Below are 17,945 nucleotides of genomic sequence, written 5' to 3'. Positions count from 1 at the left end.
GATGTGCATCTGCATTCATCTCCCTGAAAAACACACACACACACAGAAAAAGGATATTAGTGGTTGTTCTTTTTAAGAAAGTTGTAAAAAGTTTAGTGAAATCTGAATACAGTCAGATTTAAAAGTATGTATTACATTAGTAGTTAAAAGTGTAAGCTTTAAGCTCAGTCAGGACTCTAAGAAGAAACAAAATGTTTAAAAAATCTGGAACTGATGGAAATTTCGCAGGAATTGGACCTAGGATCGTACTGAATCACAGTCTGGCACTGTTTTATTTGGCTCTGAATATTTCAAACCAAAACCTCGATACCTGCCCGGAGATCCAGAGTTGAACACATATGAAACTTTAAACAAGATCATCATTCACATCAACACAGAAAAGGTGATATAACACAGAAATCAGTGTTTAATAACGAATATCTCAGAGAACCTGTGGTGTGAATTAACAAGAATGTCCATGTGTACACGTGCATACACACACACACACACACACACACACACACATACACACACCCCTGAGGATATAAAGGAGCTTAAAATGTTCTGCATGGGGGAGTGGACCAACTTCCTGCACCAGGTATTATTAATTATTTATGGAGGTGCCAATAATTTTGGAACCATTGAAAGCGTTTTATGGTTGTGTTAAAATAAAGCTATATACTATTCCTGTATATTTAAGTTAAACTATAATGTGTTTTTCATTCTAGTTACAATTAACATTCTTTGCTTGTTTCATTTCTTCAAACCTACACACGTGCTGAGTTTTAGAAAGCGAGACCCTGACAGTTAAACTTCAGCATGGACCAATCAGAAACAAGCATTTTACCCCTGAGCCACAAACTCATCTTTTCTGCTTTTGGATTTAATTTTCAAATCGCTAAGTCTTAGTGAGCATGCACTTGTATAATGCAGGATAAATGTCCTGAAAGTGGCCAGTAACCTATCAGCTCCTGTGGCTCATGTGGTAAGTGCAGTGTATGTGAGTGTGTGAGAGGCACAGTTCTGGCCTGTGCTCAGATGAGCTCCATGTCTTCTCCTTATGTTAACTGCAGCAGTAGGTGGTGTAAAGTGAAATATAAACCTTCTGAAAAGGGCTGTGTTGCTGTTGGTGCAGGTGGCTCAGTGGGTAAAGTCTCTGTCTGTGTCTGTGGTAGGGCTCAGGGTTCAAGTCCAGGCTCAGCTGAGAGAGAAGTATAGTAAGAGCTTCTGCTGTGTGTTTCTTTATAACTAAGCTCTCTCTGTACAGGTGGAAGTGTAAGGTGAAAGATAAACTCCAGTAAAGCAGGTGTGTTTTCTGTCGGCTCTGATGGCTCAGTGGATTAAAGGTCTCTAGCAGTTACTGTGTAGAATCATGGTTTGAGGCCTCCTCTGGGCAGTAGGGGTTGGACTCAGGTGGGACCCTAAATCCAGAAGAAAGAAAGAAAGAGAGAGAAAGTCTGGTTGGTCCCACCTGGGGCTCTGAGAGAGGTGAAAGCAGGGGTTATGCTGCTCTGGATGGGGGCCAACTAATAATTTTACTATTATATACACATACTTTGCTATGCTATTACTGTGCTGTGTATTACTATGCTACGTTTTACTATACCACGTATCTACACCTTCCTATGCTACTTGCTACTACTATGCCACGGTTTAGCACGTATTGCTGCGCTATACACTACTACTGTGCCACATATTAATTTGCTACATTTTACTACACTATACACTGTTGCTATGCCATGTATTGCTACGCTGTACTACACTGTACTACTTCTTTATGCTATTTGCTACTACTATGCCACGTTTTACTATGCTACACACTGTTATGATGCCACACCTTACTACGCTACATGCTATTATGCTATTTGCTACTACTATGCCACGTTTTACTATGCTACACACTGTTATGATGCCACACCTTACTACGCTACATGCTACTACTATGCCAAGTTTTACTATGCTATACACTGTTATAATGCCACACCTTACTACGCTACATGCTACTACTATGCCACATTTTACTACACTACATATTTAAAGAAAATTTCTCTATAACTGTCATTTAGAGTAGCATAAGCCCCTCTTTTTATTATGTGCCATCAGAACACAGGAAGCACTCTTATTGGCTTACCCGCCAGCCTCAAACCCTGTTTCTCCCAACAATATAAGGTTAGCCTTTACGCACTGAGCTATCAGAAACAACAGGCATGGCTTGTTTTTTTAGGGGGGTTTAGCTTTCACTTTACACCACCCGTAGAGAGGAAGAGAGCACTTTAATAAAGAGGCACGCCCGGGACCCAAACCGCCCGCCTCCCTCCTCAAGGCACCCGGCCCCGACCGATCGCGCCACCACCGCTCAAGTGGGGGTGGCTTGTTTTTTTAGGGGGGTTTAGCTTTCACTTTACACCACCCGTAGAGAGGAAGAGAGCACTTTAATAAAGAGGCACGCCCGGGACCCAAACCGCCCGCCTCCCTCCTCAAGGCACCCGGCCCCGACCGATCGCGCCACCACCGCTCAAGTGGGGGTGGCTTGTTTTTTTAGGGGGGTTTAGCTTTCACTTTACACCACCCGTAGAGAGGAAGAGAGCACTTTAATAAAGAGGCACGCCCGGGACCCAAACCGCCCGCCTCCCTCCTCAAGGCACCCGGCCCCGACCGATCGCGCCACCACCGCTCAAGTGGGGGTGGCTTGTTTTTTTAGGGGGGTTTAGCTTTCACTTTACACCACCCGTAGAGAGGAAGAGAGCACTTTAATAAAGAGGCACGCCCGGGACCCAAACCGCCCGCCTCCCTCCTCAAGGCACCCGGCCCCGACCGATCGCGCCACCACCGCTCAAGTGGGGGTGGCTTGTTTTTTTAGGGGGGTTTAGCTTTCACTTTACACCACCCGTAGAGAGGAAGAGAGCACTTTAATAAAGAGGCACGCCCGGGACCCAAACCGCCCGCCTCCCTCCTCAAGGCACCCGGCCCCGACCGATCGCGCCACCACCGCTCAAGTGGGGGTGGCTTGTTTTTTTAGGGGGGTTTAGCTTTCACTTTACACCACCCGTAGAGAGGAAGAGAGCACTTTAATAAAGAGGCACGCCCGGGACCCAAACCGCCCGCCTCCCTCCTCAAGGCACCCGGCCCCGACCGATCGCGCCACCACCGCTCAAGTGGGGGTGGCTTGTTTTTTTAGGGGGGTTTAGCTTTCACTTTACACCACCCGTAGAGAGGAAGAGAGCACTTTAATAAAGAGGCACGCCCGGGACCCAAACCGCCCGCCTCCCTCCTCAAGGCACCCGGCCCCGACCGATCGCGCCACCACCGCTCAAGTGGGGGTGGCTTGTTTTTTTAGGGGGGTTTAGCTTTCACTTTACACCACCCGTAGAGAGGAAGAGAGCACTTTAATAAAGAGGCACGCCCGGGACCCAAACCGCCCGCCTCCCTCCTCAAGGCACCCGGCCCCGACCGATCGCGCCACCACCGCTCAAGTGGGGGTGGCTTGTTTTTTTAGGGGGGTTTAGCTTTCACTTTACACCACCCGTAGAGAGGAAGAGAGCACTTTAATAAAGAGGCACGCCCGGGACCCAAACCGCCCGCCTCCCTCCTCAAGGCACCCGGCCCCGACCGATCGCGCCACCACCGCTCAAGTGGGGGTGGCTTGTTTTTTTAGGGGGGTTTAGCTTTCACTTTACACCACCCGTAGAGAGGAAGAGAGCACTTTAATAAAGAGGCACGCCCGGGACCCAAACCGCCCGCCTCCCTCCTCAAGGCACCCGGCCCCGACCGATCGCGCCACCACCGCTCAAGTGGGGGTGGCTTGTTTTTTTAGGGGGGTTTAGCTTTCACTTTACACCACCCGTAGAGAGGAAGAGAGCACTTTAATAAAGAGGCACGCCCGGGACCCAAACCGCCCGCCTCCCTCCTCAAGGCACCCGGCCCCGACCGATCGCGCCACCACCGCTCAAGTGGGGGTGGCTTGTTTTTTTAGGGGGGTTTAGCTTTCACTTTACACCACCCGTAGAGAGGAAGAGAGCACTTTAATAAAGAGGCACGCCCGGGACCCAAACCGCCCGCCTCCCTCCTCAAGGCACCCGGCCCCGACCGATCGCGCCACCACCGCTCAAGTGGGGGTGGCTTGTTTTTTTAGGGGGGTTTAGCTTTCACTTTACACCACCCGTAGAGAGGAAGAGAGCACTTTAATAAAGAGGCACGCCCGGGACCCAAACCGCCCGCCTCCCTCCTCAAGGCACCCGGCCCCGACCGATCGCGCCACCACCGCTCAAGTGGGGGTGGCTTGTTTTTTTAGGGGGGTTTAGCTTTCACTTTACACCACCCGTAGAGAGGAAGAGAGCACTTTAATAAAGAGGCACGCCCGGGACCCAAACCGCCCGCCTCCCTCCTCAAGGCACCCGGCCCCGACCGATCGCGCCACCACCGCTCAAGTGGGGGTGGCTTGTTTTTTTAGGGGGGTTTAGCTTTCACTTTACACCACCCGTAGAGAGGAAGAGAGCACTTTAATAAAGAGGCACGCCCGGGACCCAAACCGCCCGCCTCCCTCCTCAAGGCACCCGGCCCCGACCGATCGCGCCACCACCGCTCAAGTGGGGGTGGCTTGTTTTTTTAGGGGGGTTTAGCTTTCACTTTACACCACCCGTAGAGAGGAAGAGAGCACTTTAATAAAGAGGCACGCCCGGGACCCAAACCGCCCGCCTCCCTCCTCAAGGCACCCGGCCCCGACCGATCGCGCCACCACCGCTCAAGTGGGGGTGGCTTGTTTTTTTAGGGGGGTTTAGCTTTCACTTTACACCACCCGTAGAGAGGAAGAGAGCACTTTAATAAAGAGGCACGCCCGGGACCCAAACCGCCCGCCTCCCTCCTCAAGGCACCCGGCCCCGACCGATCGCGCCACCACCGCTCAAGTGCGGGTGGCTTGTTTTTTTAGGGGGGTTTAGCTTTCACTTTACACCACCCGTAGAGAGGAAGAGAGCACTTTAATAAAGAGGCACGCCCGGGACCCAAACCGCCCGCCTCCCTCCTCAAGGCACCCGGCCCCGACCGATCGCGCCACCACCGCTCAAGTGCGGGTGGCTTGTTTTTTTAGGGGGGTTTAGCTTTCACTTTACACCACCCGTAGAGAGGAAGAGAGCACTTTAATAAAGAGGCACGCCCGGGACCCAAACCGCCCGCCCCCCTCCTCAAGGCACCCGGCCCCGACCGATCGCGCCACCACCGCTCAAGTGCGGGTGGCTTGTTTTTTTAGGGGGGTTTAGCTTTCACTTTACACCACCCGTAGAGAGGAAGAGAGCACTTTAATAAAGAGGCACGCCCGGGACCCAAACCGCCCGCCTCCCTCCTCAAGGCACCCGGCCCCGACCGATCGCGCCACCACCGCTCAAGTGCGGGTGGCTTGTTTTTTTAGGGGGGTTTAGCTTTCACTTTACACCACCCGTAGAGAGGAAGAGAGCACTTTAATAAAGAGGCACGCCCGGGACCCAAACCGCCCGCCTCCCTCCTCAAGGCACCCGGCCCCGACCGATCGCGCCACCACCGCTCAAGTGCGGGTGGCTTGTTTTTTTAGGGGGGTTTAGCTTTCACTTTACACCACCCGTAGAGAGGAAGAGAGCACTTTAATAAAGAGGCACGCCCGGGACCCAAACCGCCCGCCCCCCTCCTCAAGGCACCCGGCCCCGACCGATCGCGCCACCACCGCTCAAGTGCGGGTGGCTTGTTTTTTTAGGGGGGTTTAGCTTTCACTTTACACCACCCGTAGAGAGGAAGAGAGCACTTTAATAAAGAGGCACGCCCGGGACCCAAACCGCCCGCCTCCCTCCTCAAGGCACCCGGCCCCGACCGATCGCGCCACCACCGCTCAAGTGCGGGTGGCTTGTTTTTTTAGGGGGGTTTAGCTTTCACTTTACACCACCCGTAGAGAGGAAGAGAGCACTTTAATAAAGAGGCACGCCCGGGACCCAAACCGCCCGCCTCCCTCCTCAAGGCACCCGGCCCCGACCGATCGCGCCACCACCGCTCAAGTGCGGGTGGCTTGTTTTTTTAGGGGGGTTTAGCTTTCACTTTACACCACCCGTAGAGAGGAAGAGAGCACTTTAATAAAGAGACACGCCCGGGACTCAAACCGCCCGCCTCCCTCCTCAAGGCACCCGGCCCCGACCGATCGCGCCACCACCGCTCAAGTGCGGGTGGCTTAGCTTTCACTTTACACCACCCGTAGAGAGGAAGAGAGCACTTTAATAAAGCAAGGGAAAGGAATTGAGGCTCCTGGGGGGTTCAAACCACATATTTCCCACCACAAGATGCATAGCCTCAACCAATTCAGCCATGAAGCCTTTATTAAGAGAGACAAGGATTCATTCACACCAAGGGGAAGTCTTGCATCACAATCGCCTTTAAAAGTTTTCTTAAAGGCATGTGATGAAAAAGAATAAAATCAGCACTCTTTTGTGTAAGAATATGTATTTTTTATTAAAATTCTTTCCACATACAGTATACACTTATGGCTGTATTTACATTCAACCTAAGTCCAAAAGTCATGTCAATATTTACGTCGTGAAAGTTCCTGGTATTCAGAGTCGGGTTACGTACCTGCTTAAGTCCATTTAAGTCTGTGATTTGAATAACTGCCCGAACTGCTGTGTAGAACCTTCTGACCAAGATTAGAGAATTTTAACAGCACTATAATATAATGCCATATGATCATTATAGCGTTATAACTGAGATTGTCCTGAATTAACCTCTGGAAGCCTCTTTGATAGAACTGGTCACTAAAGAACATTTTAGCCTCATTTTTGTCCAATGTGACAGTGTCATCGATGTCACACATCCAATGCTGGAGCAAATCATGTGCAAACATGGCCAATTTCTTTTAGATCGCTCCAAGCAGCTGTCAAATTCCCCGCTCTGGCTTCGATGTGCATCCGCATTCATCTCCCTGCAGAGCCATGGCGCTTTTGAGCTGCTTAGCAGCAGTCTGTGACCTTGTCTCATCTTATCAAACATAAAACACTCTTGGGTGGTCATAAGAAAAAAACTAGCAAGGCTTGGATGCTGGGAAAAAAAGTAAAAAGAGCACATAACCACAAAGGCATGGAGCTGTTTTCCTCAGACAAGATGCGTTTAAGCGCTAATGGAAAAGAAACACATTTTTACAGCAACTCCTTTTTTTTTTAAACAATGTGGGAACTGTTCCAAGAACCCTGTTGCTGAGAGACAGATGCACTTTATAGTTTCTCAACATAGTTAAGGATTTTTCATGATGTGATACACAAAAAAAAAAAAAAATTCAAATTAGTTTTCAAGGCAAGGCAGAGGTGAATAGGGTCATTTTTAAAAAACAATAGATATCACCGTGAATCTTTACCATTGCTGGTAGATTTGTTTATGCAAATGAGGCTTCATCTAATTAAATATGCACAAATTTGCATATTTTATAAAACCAAAAATCTAATCTTTTGATGATATTTATTTCACAGAATACGCTCTCGCAGGAAATCAGTTTCCAGAACAGTTTGTTGGAATTTTATTTATTTATCACTATAAAAATGATTTTTTTAATTATAAAAACTATTATTATTGTCGTTATTAGTAGGAATAGTAATAGTAGTATTTAATTTTAATATAAATTAATCTAATAATTTTAAATATGAAATTAAATTTAGTACATTTATACATTTATACAATATATATATCAACATTCTGAGAAATCCCCCTGTAATCAAAAGGGATCTTCTAAAAACAAGATAAGAATGAACATGTAAAATTGTATGAATGCAGATTTTTGGTTCTGAACAATGGAAAATCAATTTTTGATAAACAAACATTGTGAAAAACAAAAAATATCCAGCAGTTCTGTGAGGGGAAACACCTTGTTGATGAAAGAGGTCAGAAGCCAGAGGTCAGAAGCCAAGAACAAGAATCTGAGGCTACAGTGGGCACAGGATCACCCAAACAGAACAGATAAAGATTGCAGAAAGACCAGGTGATGTTTATGGATCCCACAATCTTAAAAAAAGATAGTTATTTCTACCAGTCTGTGGCATCTCGCCGTAATTGGAAGTTCAAATTTTAAATTAATATTGCATTCTTTAATCCGCTGAGAAAGAAGTGACGAAATCGCATACAACCACGGCGGTCAGAAATAGACACGAGGGACGGAGAGGACAAAGCAGGACAAGAGAGGATGCTGTAGAATAAAGGAGAGGAGAGGAGAAGAATGGAGGAGTCACTGGGGAGAGAGTGATTAAGGGCAGAGCTCAGATGGAGAGAGAGAGAGAGAGAGAGAGAGAGAGAAAGAGACAGAGGGTTGAGGAGCTTGGTCTGTAGGGACTGCTGTTGCACTCGCTTCACTGAGCAGCAGATTACTCACTCCACAAAGTCCATTTCTCTCACAATGCCATAAATCCTCCATACACTCCATCGTTCCAAAACATGCCTGATTCTGCATAACAGCTCACCCTGACACTGGAGAGACACTACAGCTCAGGTTTTTTCCTTCTTCGTCTTTTTTTGTGAATAAGCAGATATTATGGCGGTGTGACGTTGATGGATGTCAATGGTGTGGCACGAGCGCTAAAACCAAATGTGCATTTCAACACTTTAAACAGAGAAATGGCTATTGATTAGATCTCACAGCGAGGGATATCCGTCGGTGGCGGGTGGCGAGTTGAGATGGAGTTCACGGCCGTGGTTTTGCACTTTGTGGTGAAGACAGAAATGCTGGCGCATGTGTGGATAATAAATATCGCTTTCACTGGTTCTCCCTGTCAGAATGCATATGCTTCTCATAGGCATATGTATGAGAAATGCATATGAGCTTTTCTCCCATGATGCACTGCTGACCGCTTGACAGGAAATGTCTTTTGTGCAAAGCTTTTCTTTAATATCACAATTTTCCAGTAAACAATTAAGGATTAAAAAGTGCATTTTCAACTTCTTTTTCTCTGTCTTTTTTTTTTTAAAACAAGCATCATGATGGATTGACTAAGGGCTTGGGTAAATAAATCAGTTCTGGAAGGCATTAGCCCAGTTTCCGTGTGCTGTTTCCTCATTATCTCTCTAACGCTGTGCAATCCGCCGCTCCCCCAGGACCCGTTACAGAGGCTAATGACCAGTCATAATGCTGCTGTTTAATGGCCAAGCTGACAATAAAGTATTTTAATTCCTTTTCTCTCTCTCTTGCTCATAATGGGATGAAATTAATGACAGTGAGAAGCCTGCAGAAGCGCCCGAATTATAACTAATAGAGAGAAGAGGCTCGGCTCGAGATGCGACGCCTCAGATGGTCGTAATGAAAGCAGAAGCGAGACGCTGAGAGGAGCGTTATTATAGGGGTTAACTGTGTGGGGTCTGAGCACTACAGCTGCTTTATAAATCAGTACTGTCTGGCCATGTGGAGCTCCATGCTTTCCAAAAGTATATTACAATACAATATAATTTGTTCATTTGTAAACAAGATGTTTTTTTTAAATGAAAACTATTACAAAAAAAGTTATTGTATTTAATTCTTGTCCACGTTTTTTTTAAAAATCATTTTAGATTCAATTTATGGCTAAAATTAATGAACAATCTTGAATGACTTGGATCTGTGCCAGTAATTACTGGCTAGTTAGTAGCAAGTAGAGGCTAGATTATCATTAGTGCTTGAAGTACTGTTAAAAATAGCAAGAGGATAAAAAGTCAGCAGGATTTTGCAGGCACTGCAATTTAAGAATATTTTAATCACCCGAAATGTTTTTCTGCGTATGTTGATACCATTTTATCATATCTTTTATGAAAACAGAGTTCCAGAGTAAAAATGGTAACCGCAGAATAATGCGTAGAATAGCTGACTTGTACTTTCTAGGTCAGCTCTGGATTCTGGATCACTTGGATTCATGAATATTTGGCTTGGTTTCATGAAACAAGGATTTTTTTTTTTTTAAATAATTGTATGAAAAAATTATTCTCCTATGTTCATTTCGAAGCAGAACAAGACTGAACACAGTGAACATTTGCTAGCTAACAGAAACCACAATTTTGTTTTGTGAAATTTCACACAGTTTATTTCCCTAAAAAGGTTTCAGTTAACGTTAAGCTTAGCTACCTCACAATTGCTACTTTTAGTTAAAAAACTAGCTTGCTTGCTAGCTAGCTGTTAACGTTAGTCAGCTAGCTATCTCTTAACATTAAAGGAAAATCCACCCTGAATGACTTGCATATTAATCTTTATAATCTCCGGGATCTCCAAGATTGATTTTCTAATGAAATTCTGAGTTGACTTTTTTGGTTTAAACGTTAAACTTTGACATGTTGGTCTGTTTTCACTTTAGTTAAAGGTTTCCTATAATACCGTACCTACAATTAGCCCTCACTTCATCTCTACCTAAAGAGAGATCCAGCAGCACTTCAGTACTTCAGTCTGTCCTCATGCGTACGCTCTGCTCAAACAGATCAGCCTCTAAAGCTTCAGCGTTCATGCTCATATTGCCATCATTGCCATAATGCTCGTCGTCTTGTATAACGCTAGCTAGCTGAGAGAGTCTCTGCCATAACAGTGCAATTGCATTGTAATCTGGTGCTAGTTTGTTGGTTGGTGTTGTATTTTTGTTATTCTTGTGACAGTTAGTGGATATGGGCTGCGTTGACGACGTGTGTTAATTGTCTTCCCCATGTGTTTGCAGGATGTGGTAGTGGTGGGGGAGGAGAACTTCACCACACCATGCTACATTCAGATGGACGAGGAGGCGTGTCACATCCTGACCGAGACGCTGGGGACGTACTGTTTAGTGGGTCAGTCAGTGAGCGCAGCCACCACCAAGAGACTGAAGCTGGCTGTGTTCGGCCCCGTCACCTGCACCGCCCTCGAGTACAACATCCGCGTGTACTGCCTGGACGACACGCAGGACGCCCTCAAAGTGAGTCTGAGCCTCCTGATCAAAGCGTCCAGCTTCCACATACACACCTGGGCAACACACACAGCTGTAAAACAGCACAATAACAAGCCCACACTATGTTATTATCATAAATTATCATAAACTGGAAATGTTAGCAGTAGATAAGTGGTGTGTGTCATTATTATTATTATTGTTATTATTATTATCACCTCCTGCAGAAATTACGCTTTACCCCAGTGTATTATTAGGAAAGTTGTTATTTGTGTGTGTGTGTGTGTGTGTGTGTGTGCATCCACATTTGTACCTGTTTGGATATGTGAATGGATATAGAAACACATGTGCATATGCATTTGACTGTGTGTGTGTGGGTGATGGTGTGCATGTGTATAAATTATGTAACAGGTATGCATATGTTGTGTTTGCTTACACTTACATTGCACACATTTGTGTATATATGTGTGTATGTGTGCGTGAGTGCGCACGTGTGTATACATACGTGCAATTATTTTAGATGTTTGCTGTTTTATGTGTGTGTATGTGAGTGTAGGTGATGGTGTGCATGTATACAAGTTATGTAATACGTATGCATATGTTGTGTTGTGTTTGCTTACACTTACATAGCACACGCTTGTGTGTGTGTGTGTGTGTGTGTGAGCTGCGTGTGTGGGAGAGCACAGATGAGTGGTAGGAGGCTACAGGCTCGCTTCCACGCTGCAGAGAGACGCGTTCATTTGAATAGAAAGTCCATCAGCCAACTGTTCTCACACACTGAACTCAGAAAAATTTCATTCACGCCTTTTATCGCTCTTCAGTCCTGTCTTCAGTCTTGCTCGACTCAACCCAGTCTAAAAATAAAGGCAGCAAATATGGTGTAGGTTTTAAAAGAATCACAAAGAGCTACAGAAATGATGGCAGTGTGTCTGAAATGTGCTACCTGTAATTAGGAGCTAACTTTGTGTGCGTGTGTGTGTGTGTGTGACCTGCAGGAGGTGCTGCAGATGGAGAAGCAGATGGGTGGGAAGCTCCTGGACGAACCAAAGACCCTGAACTTTAAGGACAGCACCCACAATCTGCGTTTGTCGCTGCATGACGTCCCGCACACGCAGTGGAAGAGCAAACTGCTGGCCAAGTACCAGGTACCAGCATTTTTTTTATTTTTTTTTTGGAGAACCAGCCAGATCTGCATGGAACATGGAGAATTTTTTTAATCTTTCAGAACATTTTCTAATATGCAAACTAAAACCCATGAGCGTGACTTCTGGCTGCCACTCGGGAGCCTTCATTTCATTTATACAGAGAAGTGTAATATAAAATGCATAATGAAATATAACGTAAATACTCTCTGACCGTCTGTGCAGGAGTTGGCGTTTCAGCAGGTATGGAGTGGTTCTCAGAGGAACCTGCACTGCACCTTCACTCTGGAGCGCTTCAGTGCTGCGACGGTGGAGCTGGCCTGTAAACTGTGTGTGCGCCAGGTGGAGGGTGAGGGCCAGATCTTCCAGCTCAACACCACGCTGTTGGAGGTCAGTGACACAGCTGTTCAGTTCCGTTTTTATTTCTATAAGAGTGTTTAACAATAGACATCCACACAAAGCATTTGGATGTAGATTTAGATGTAGATGTAGACAAAAAAACCAAAGACCCTTAAGAGGAAACGTCTTCTTCTCGATGACACCAGATTATAAATCATTACTCTTCTACAACAGTAGATTACAGGATAAAGCGTAGATTACAGGACACACACACAGTACTAGTTCATGACAGACACAAAATGTAAGTGATGCCATCTAACCATCTAATCCACACTTCTTCTGCAGGAGTAAAGCATCAGCACACTATATAAGCTCATAGACTTAACAATAAAAAATAAAAACAATAATCAATAAAGCATTGGGGAAGTTGGGTCAGCTGTAATTCCATTACAGTATGCTTAAAAATATAACACAACGCACTGGGACAGTGAACAACGCATATTTGTGTTAATATACTGCACATATATCTAGTTGTCCATGTTGGTGTGTTCTGTATCATTCGTCTTCAGTATACACTTGGTTAGAGTTCTGGTGGATCCGGAGCACACACTGAGACGGGAATACACTCCAGATGGGAGTGTAATCGAATACATTATTCAAAAAGAATGGATAATGTGTTCTAAAACAAACAGGAGGTGCATTATTGCTTTTGTTGTTGTTGTTGTTTGTTAGTTTTTTTTTGTTGTTGTTGTTGTTTTTTTTTTAAAGCTTGCCCACACATGGCATTTGGTTGACACTAAGGTGCAAAAAGTGTTTTAAAAAAAACCTGGAAGGTTATTACATTCATGCAGGTGAGCTCTCAGATATGAAGCTCACGGAACAAGCAACATTTATTAACGTGAACACGAGCTGCTGCACCATACATTTAGCAATCATTTATTCATTCATCCTTAGTAACTGCCTGATTAGGGTGACGGTGGTTTAAATTAAACTACTAGTTTATTCATATTTTGGGAAATAGATTAAAAAAATTTGTGGACAGGTGCAAGCAAAAATATTAACTGTAGAGGCCTGATTTTATTTAAAAAAAAACAAAAAAAAAACATCTCTTGAGCGATGTAAAGGTTGAGGAACTGTTAGTGCCAAAATGCTGGTAGTTCTACCTCTGGGTTTTTTTCCCAGTGTTTTCCAGTGTTCCCAGAGACGTAGTGGATTTATATTAAAAAAAAAATACTTGGTTTTAGGCCACACCCACTTCTGGTTTAAATTCGAATACAGATACAGATAGTGGTGTTGTTTCACGCCCCTAATTCACACACTCATTCACACCTAGGGGCAATTTAGAGTAGCCAGTCCATCCCTCAGCATGTTTTTTGAGAAATGGAGGAAACCAGAGAGCTCAGAGGAACCCCACATGGACATGGGCGGAATACATGCGAAACTCTGGATGCTGAGAGGTACAGCTACGTCAACATGTTGCAGTGACAGACAGCACAATCGGAACAGAGATTAGGATTTTAAACAAGGAGTTGATGTTTCACTCACAGACGCAGCAGGACGCCGGGATTTTGACAGTCCTTTGAGTCTCACAGACGCGAGACGTTTGGGAGACAGATGACTGTGGATGCACAATTAGAGCCGGTGTTTTAGTAGCCTCAGCATCGTGTTCGCACCACGTGGATTCTTTCAGCTAAACTCAGAGAAGCTCTTTCTGAGATGAAGGCTAATCAGCCTCCTGTCCCTACAGCTGACATCTGCGCGCAACAGAGTGGAGTGATGAAGGTGCAGACGGCTTCCTGCACATCACTCTGAAGCGAATTACACACTGTTTGATTGCTCTCGCCATCGCTGTGTCTCCTGTGATGGCAGGCCATCTGATTTCTCCCTCTCTCCCTCTCTCCCTCTCTCCGATCCCGAGAGGACCTACATGAGTGACTGGGCACTCGGCTAATTGTCATTAAGTTCTGAGAGCTGGGAGATTGCACATTTTCGAGTGGTGTTGACTTTCACTGCCTGGTTCCCACAGGACCTCCTGCAGGCTGCTGCTGCCAAAAACAGCTGCTCAACCTCAATATTCAACATGCCATGCTGCAACGATGACTTAACAAACAATCGAATCTTCCGGGATAAATGATTAATTCATAACATAATCTCTTCCGCGAATGGGTTATGCCAAAGCACACAAGATTTCTGCTCAGTAAATAGATCTGAAAATACAAGCCTCTGTTCCTATCAGCTGTCTAACAGATTAGGAGTTATGTTTTACTTGTCAGTTAGTTGGAGATACGTTTTTCCCTTAAGTTAGCCTAGTGAAACTCTTTCTTATGGAGTGTTCAGGAATAATTTTAAAAAAATACTAGAACTGATTGTGAAGACATGGTACAAAGCCTGGTACAAAGCTGAGTTAACACCCTGAAGTTGATTATTCTCCAATAAATGCACATCCTGAAGTGTTTTATTCCTCTTATACAACAGCAATTTGCCAGCAATCAACTTTTTAAAAAATTATAATAGATATGTTGTACGTTTTATCTGTTTATAGTTACATTTAATGTTGTGAAACATCCACCAAACAAGTTTTCAATTATATCAGCTAAAAACAGTCATTCCCTCACTAGCCTCTCTTTTTTTCCTCTCTCTCTCTCTCTCTCTCTCAAAGAAAAAAAAAAGTTTATGATGTTACCGAGAAGCCACAAAGTGCTCAAGTGCACAAAGTGTATTAGAACGAGTGCAGTAATAGAAATTTGCCTTGCAGAAAGCACTACTGCAGCTGTTATAGAGAGTTAATCAGCACCTTCTGACCAATCAGAATAGAGAATTAAGCAGTTCTGCTGTATAATTGCAGTTAATGGAAGGTGTGATTTGTAGTGTTTAAGTGTTTCTATACCTGTGATAATCATATTATTTCAAAGATTCACAGTAGTCTCACTAGTTAAATTAGGTCAGTTCATGCTTCTTTTTACATTTTTCCAACTGTGCAATTAGCATTATAACAGGCTCAGCTCTGTCTGTTTTTCCTAATGGACAATTCACATAGCATATGTAGTTTTAACTTTACCTAACTCCATTTTTAAAGCATTTTGCTAACACTGCCAAGGTGGTGCCAAGCATCCTTATCTCCATCAGCATGCCATTAGACACTTCATCTGTTACTAATCTCAAACCTCTTCTACTTCTGATTTGATTGACAGCCTGCAAAGAAGGTTTTGTGGTTTTCAGAAGTTCATGTCAGGCACTTTTTCAGAACAACTAAGTCTAAATCTGAATCAAGCAGAAGCGGACCCCTGGAGGGAAACCAAAACGAAATAATACATCACTTCATCGTGCTACAGAAACCTCATCTCTCCATAAATAACAGCTGAATTTGAAAGATAGAGTTCATATTTGTGTCTGGTGCTATTATTACTGTAACTTCAGTCACACATTGTCTTTAAGAGGGAGTGACCTTGTGCTGTGCTGCATATACATATATTATCAAATGGAAATAATGGTAATATTTGGTATAGTTTCTGAAAAATTTCCTATTTATGGCCTGAATGTATTTAGTAGCAAAACACGTTCACTTTTTTTGCTATAAATGGTAGAAATGGTGGCGAGCTCCTAAACTGTCCTGTCCTGTTGTGAAAATCTGTTGGTTTGGGGGTTCTCTTGCAGAATGATCTGTAGCCAAAAGCAGGACTCCTGCGAGGTCTTCAAAAAATCTTAGAATTATGAAGTAAAGACCTTAATAAAGAAGAAATTGTCTTAAACTTAAAATTATATCAACTTAGATGTTTCTGGTTTTCCTTTATTTAATTTTATTTATTTTAATTATTACTTTAATTTTAGCTTTAGAATTTTAGTTTATTTCTTTATTTATTTGTCATCCACAAAACATTTCGATTAGGAAAACTGTAAATTCAACTAAAAGTGGCCACAGAACTGCAGACACACTCACTAATTAAAACCTGTAGCTGCTAATGACTTGTAAAACTTTTTTTCAAGATCATTTTCCCTGCATGCAAGTTATTTTGAAGTGTTTTATATTAGGTCTTAAATGACATTTTAAGTGGTGAAATTATTGAAAGAATTAATGAAAGTGTTTCAGCTGCTGATCTGCGCCGTGTCTCTGTCACCCCCTGCAGGACTCACAGTGTATTGATACGTCTCTGCTGGACCCGGCGAGTAACATCACCACGCTGGTGGGCCCCAACGCCTTCCGTATCCCTCCATCCATTCGGCAGAAGCTGTGCAGCAGCCTGGACGCCCCTCAGACCCGTGGCAATGACTGGAGGATGCTGGCACACAAACTCAACCTGGACAGGTCAGCCGCAGTGTGTGTTCACTGTGTGTGTGTGTGTGTGTGTTTGCTGTGAGAAAAGGCAAAGGCGCATACAGAAAGTGTGACTAAATTCCTGTGCTCTCCTGCAGCACTGCTCTCTCTCTCTCTCTCTCTCTCTCTCTCTCTCTTTCTCTCCCCCCGTGTTTGACAGCTTGTGTGAGAAGTGCAAACTGTGTTTTCAGTTATTGAGTTCACATCTCAGCAGGAGACGTCTTATCTTCAGCAGCAGCAGGAGCCCAGGCCAGTGGTGTGTGTGTGAGTGTGTGTGTGTGTTTTGTGTGTGTCCATAAGGCGTGGAAGTCCCTCCCCCTCTCCTCCTTTTCTTGATTTTTCTCTATCCGCTTCCTGTCTGTCTCTTCCTCTTGCTGCTGCTGCTGGAACATCTCGCCTCTCCGCTGAAAAACCAGGATACTGTCAAAATGGAGGTGGAGATGATAAAATGACATCACTGTCTAATTAAGAAATTAATAAAGAAAATTGTTATACTACTCAGAAATGTCATGTTTAAATGGTTAGCTTCTCTTGAATGGCTGTGGGTGTCTGAGTCACATTTTTTTCATTTATAATCGACTTGATGCTAGCAGTGAGCATCATATACAGTATGAGCTCAGTTTGTGATGTCACTAAATGCTCACCATGGCTTTGGACCAATAGCGTCCACTCTGCTAATTAAAGAACAACAGTGTAGAAACTGGTCACGTTTAAGTGCTAACTTTGCCAGATGATTTAGCTGAAAATCATGATTATGTGTTTGGCTATTGAAAATAAATCACTGAGGATTAATACTTCAGGAATAAAACACAATGGATTTGATTAATTTGCTATAACAGCAGGTTTCAGTGTGTTTTATTCCTCTTATACAATTACAATTTTTAATTCATTATTAAGCAACATGTCATGCTTTTTATCCGGTTAGAGTTACGGGTAATGTTGTGGAACATCCCGAGAGAGAGAAACTGCAAAGCGCAAAATCCTCTGTCCTCAGAAAACTGTCAAAAAAAAAAATAACTGCTGACACTGGAGACTCCTTCCATAAATGTCAAAGAAACGTCTCCTTACTGAAAATATGACCACATCAATGAGTAAACATTTTTCTTTGCTAAATAACAGCACATTTTTAATTCGTTTATTTTTATCTGTAGATTATGTAGCTCGGTCGCCGTACAAGTCCCTGTGAAAGAGCTGTTACTATAGAAACGAGAACATATCAGAAAGAGTGTTTTAATATAAACTTTATATTATATATATATATATGCACTATTTTTAACACTCTGTAATGATACATTTGGTTACTTGAAGGCT

General features: G+C 44.1%; 1 protein-coding gene across 4 annotated transcripts in view; it reads left to right on the top strand.

Moving 5' to 3' along the window:
• Positions 1–17,945, top strand: part of unc5cb (unc-5 netrin receptor Cb) — a 155,265-nt gene that overhangs the window by 134,648 nt on the left and 2,672 nt on the right. For all 4 annotated transcript variants that reach the window (XM_034312753.2, XM_034312752.2, XM_034312751.2 and 1 more), the window contains 4 exons: positions 10,638–10,871; positions 11,837–11,986; positions 12,209–12,373; positions 16,447–16,625. In XM_034312753.2, coding sequence (XP_034168644.2) covers positions 10,638–10,871; positions 11,837–11,986; positions 12,209–12,373; positions 16,447–16,625 — 728 coding nt within the window. The remainder of the gene's footprint in view (positions 1–10,637; positions 10,872–11,836; positions 11,987–12,208; positions 12,374–16,446; positions 16,626–17,945) is intronic.

This window comes from Pangasianodon hypophthalmus, chromosome 17 (assembly GCF_027358585.1).
Source record: "Pangasianodon hypophthalmus isolate fPanHyp1 chromosome 17, fPanHyp1.pri, whole genome shotgun sequence".
In the NCBI taxonomy this organism is placed as follows: Eukaryota; Metazoa; Chordata; class Actinopteri; order Siluriformes; family Pangasiidae; genus Pangasianodon; species Pangasianodon hypophthalmus.
This window is presented reverse-complemented; position numbering and strand designations above follow the sequence as displayed.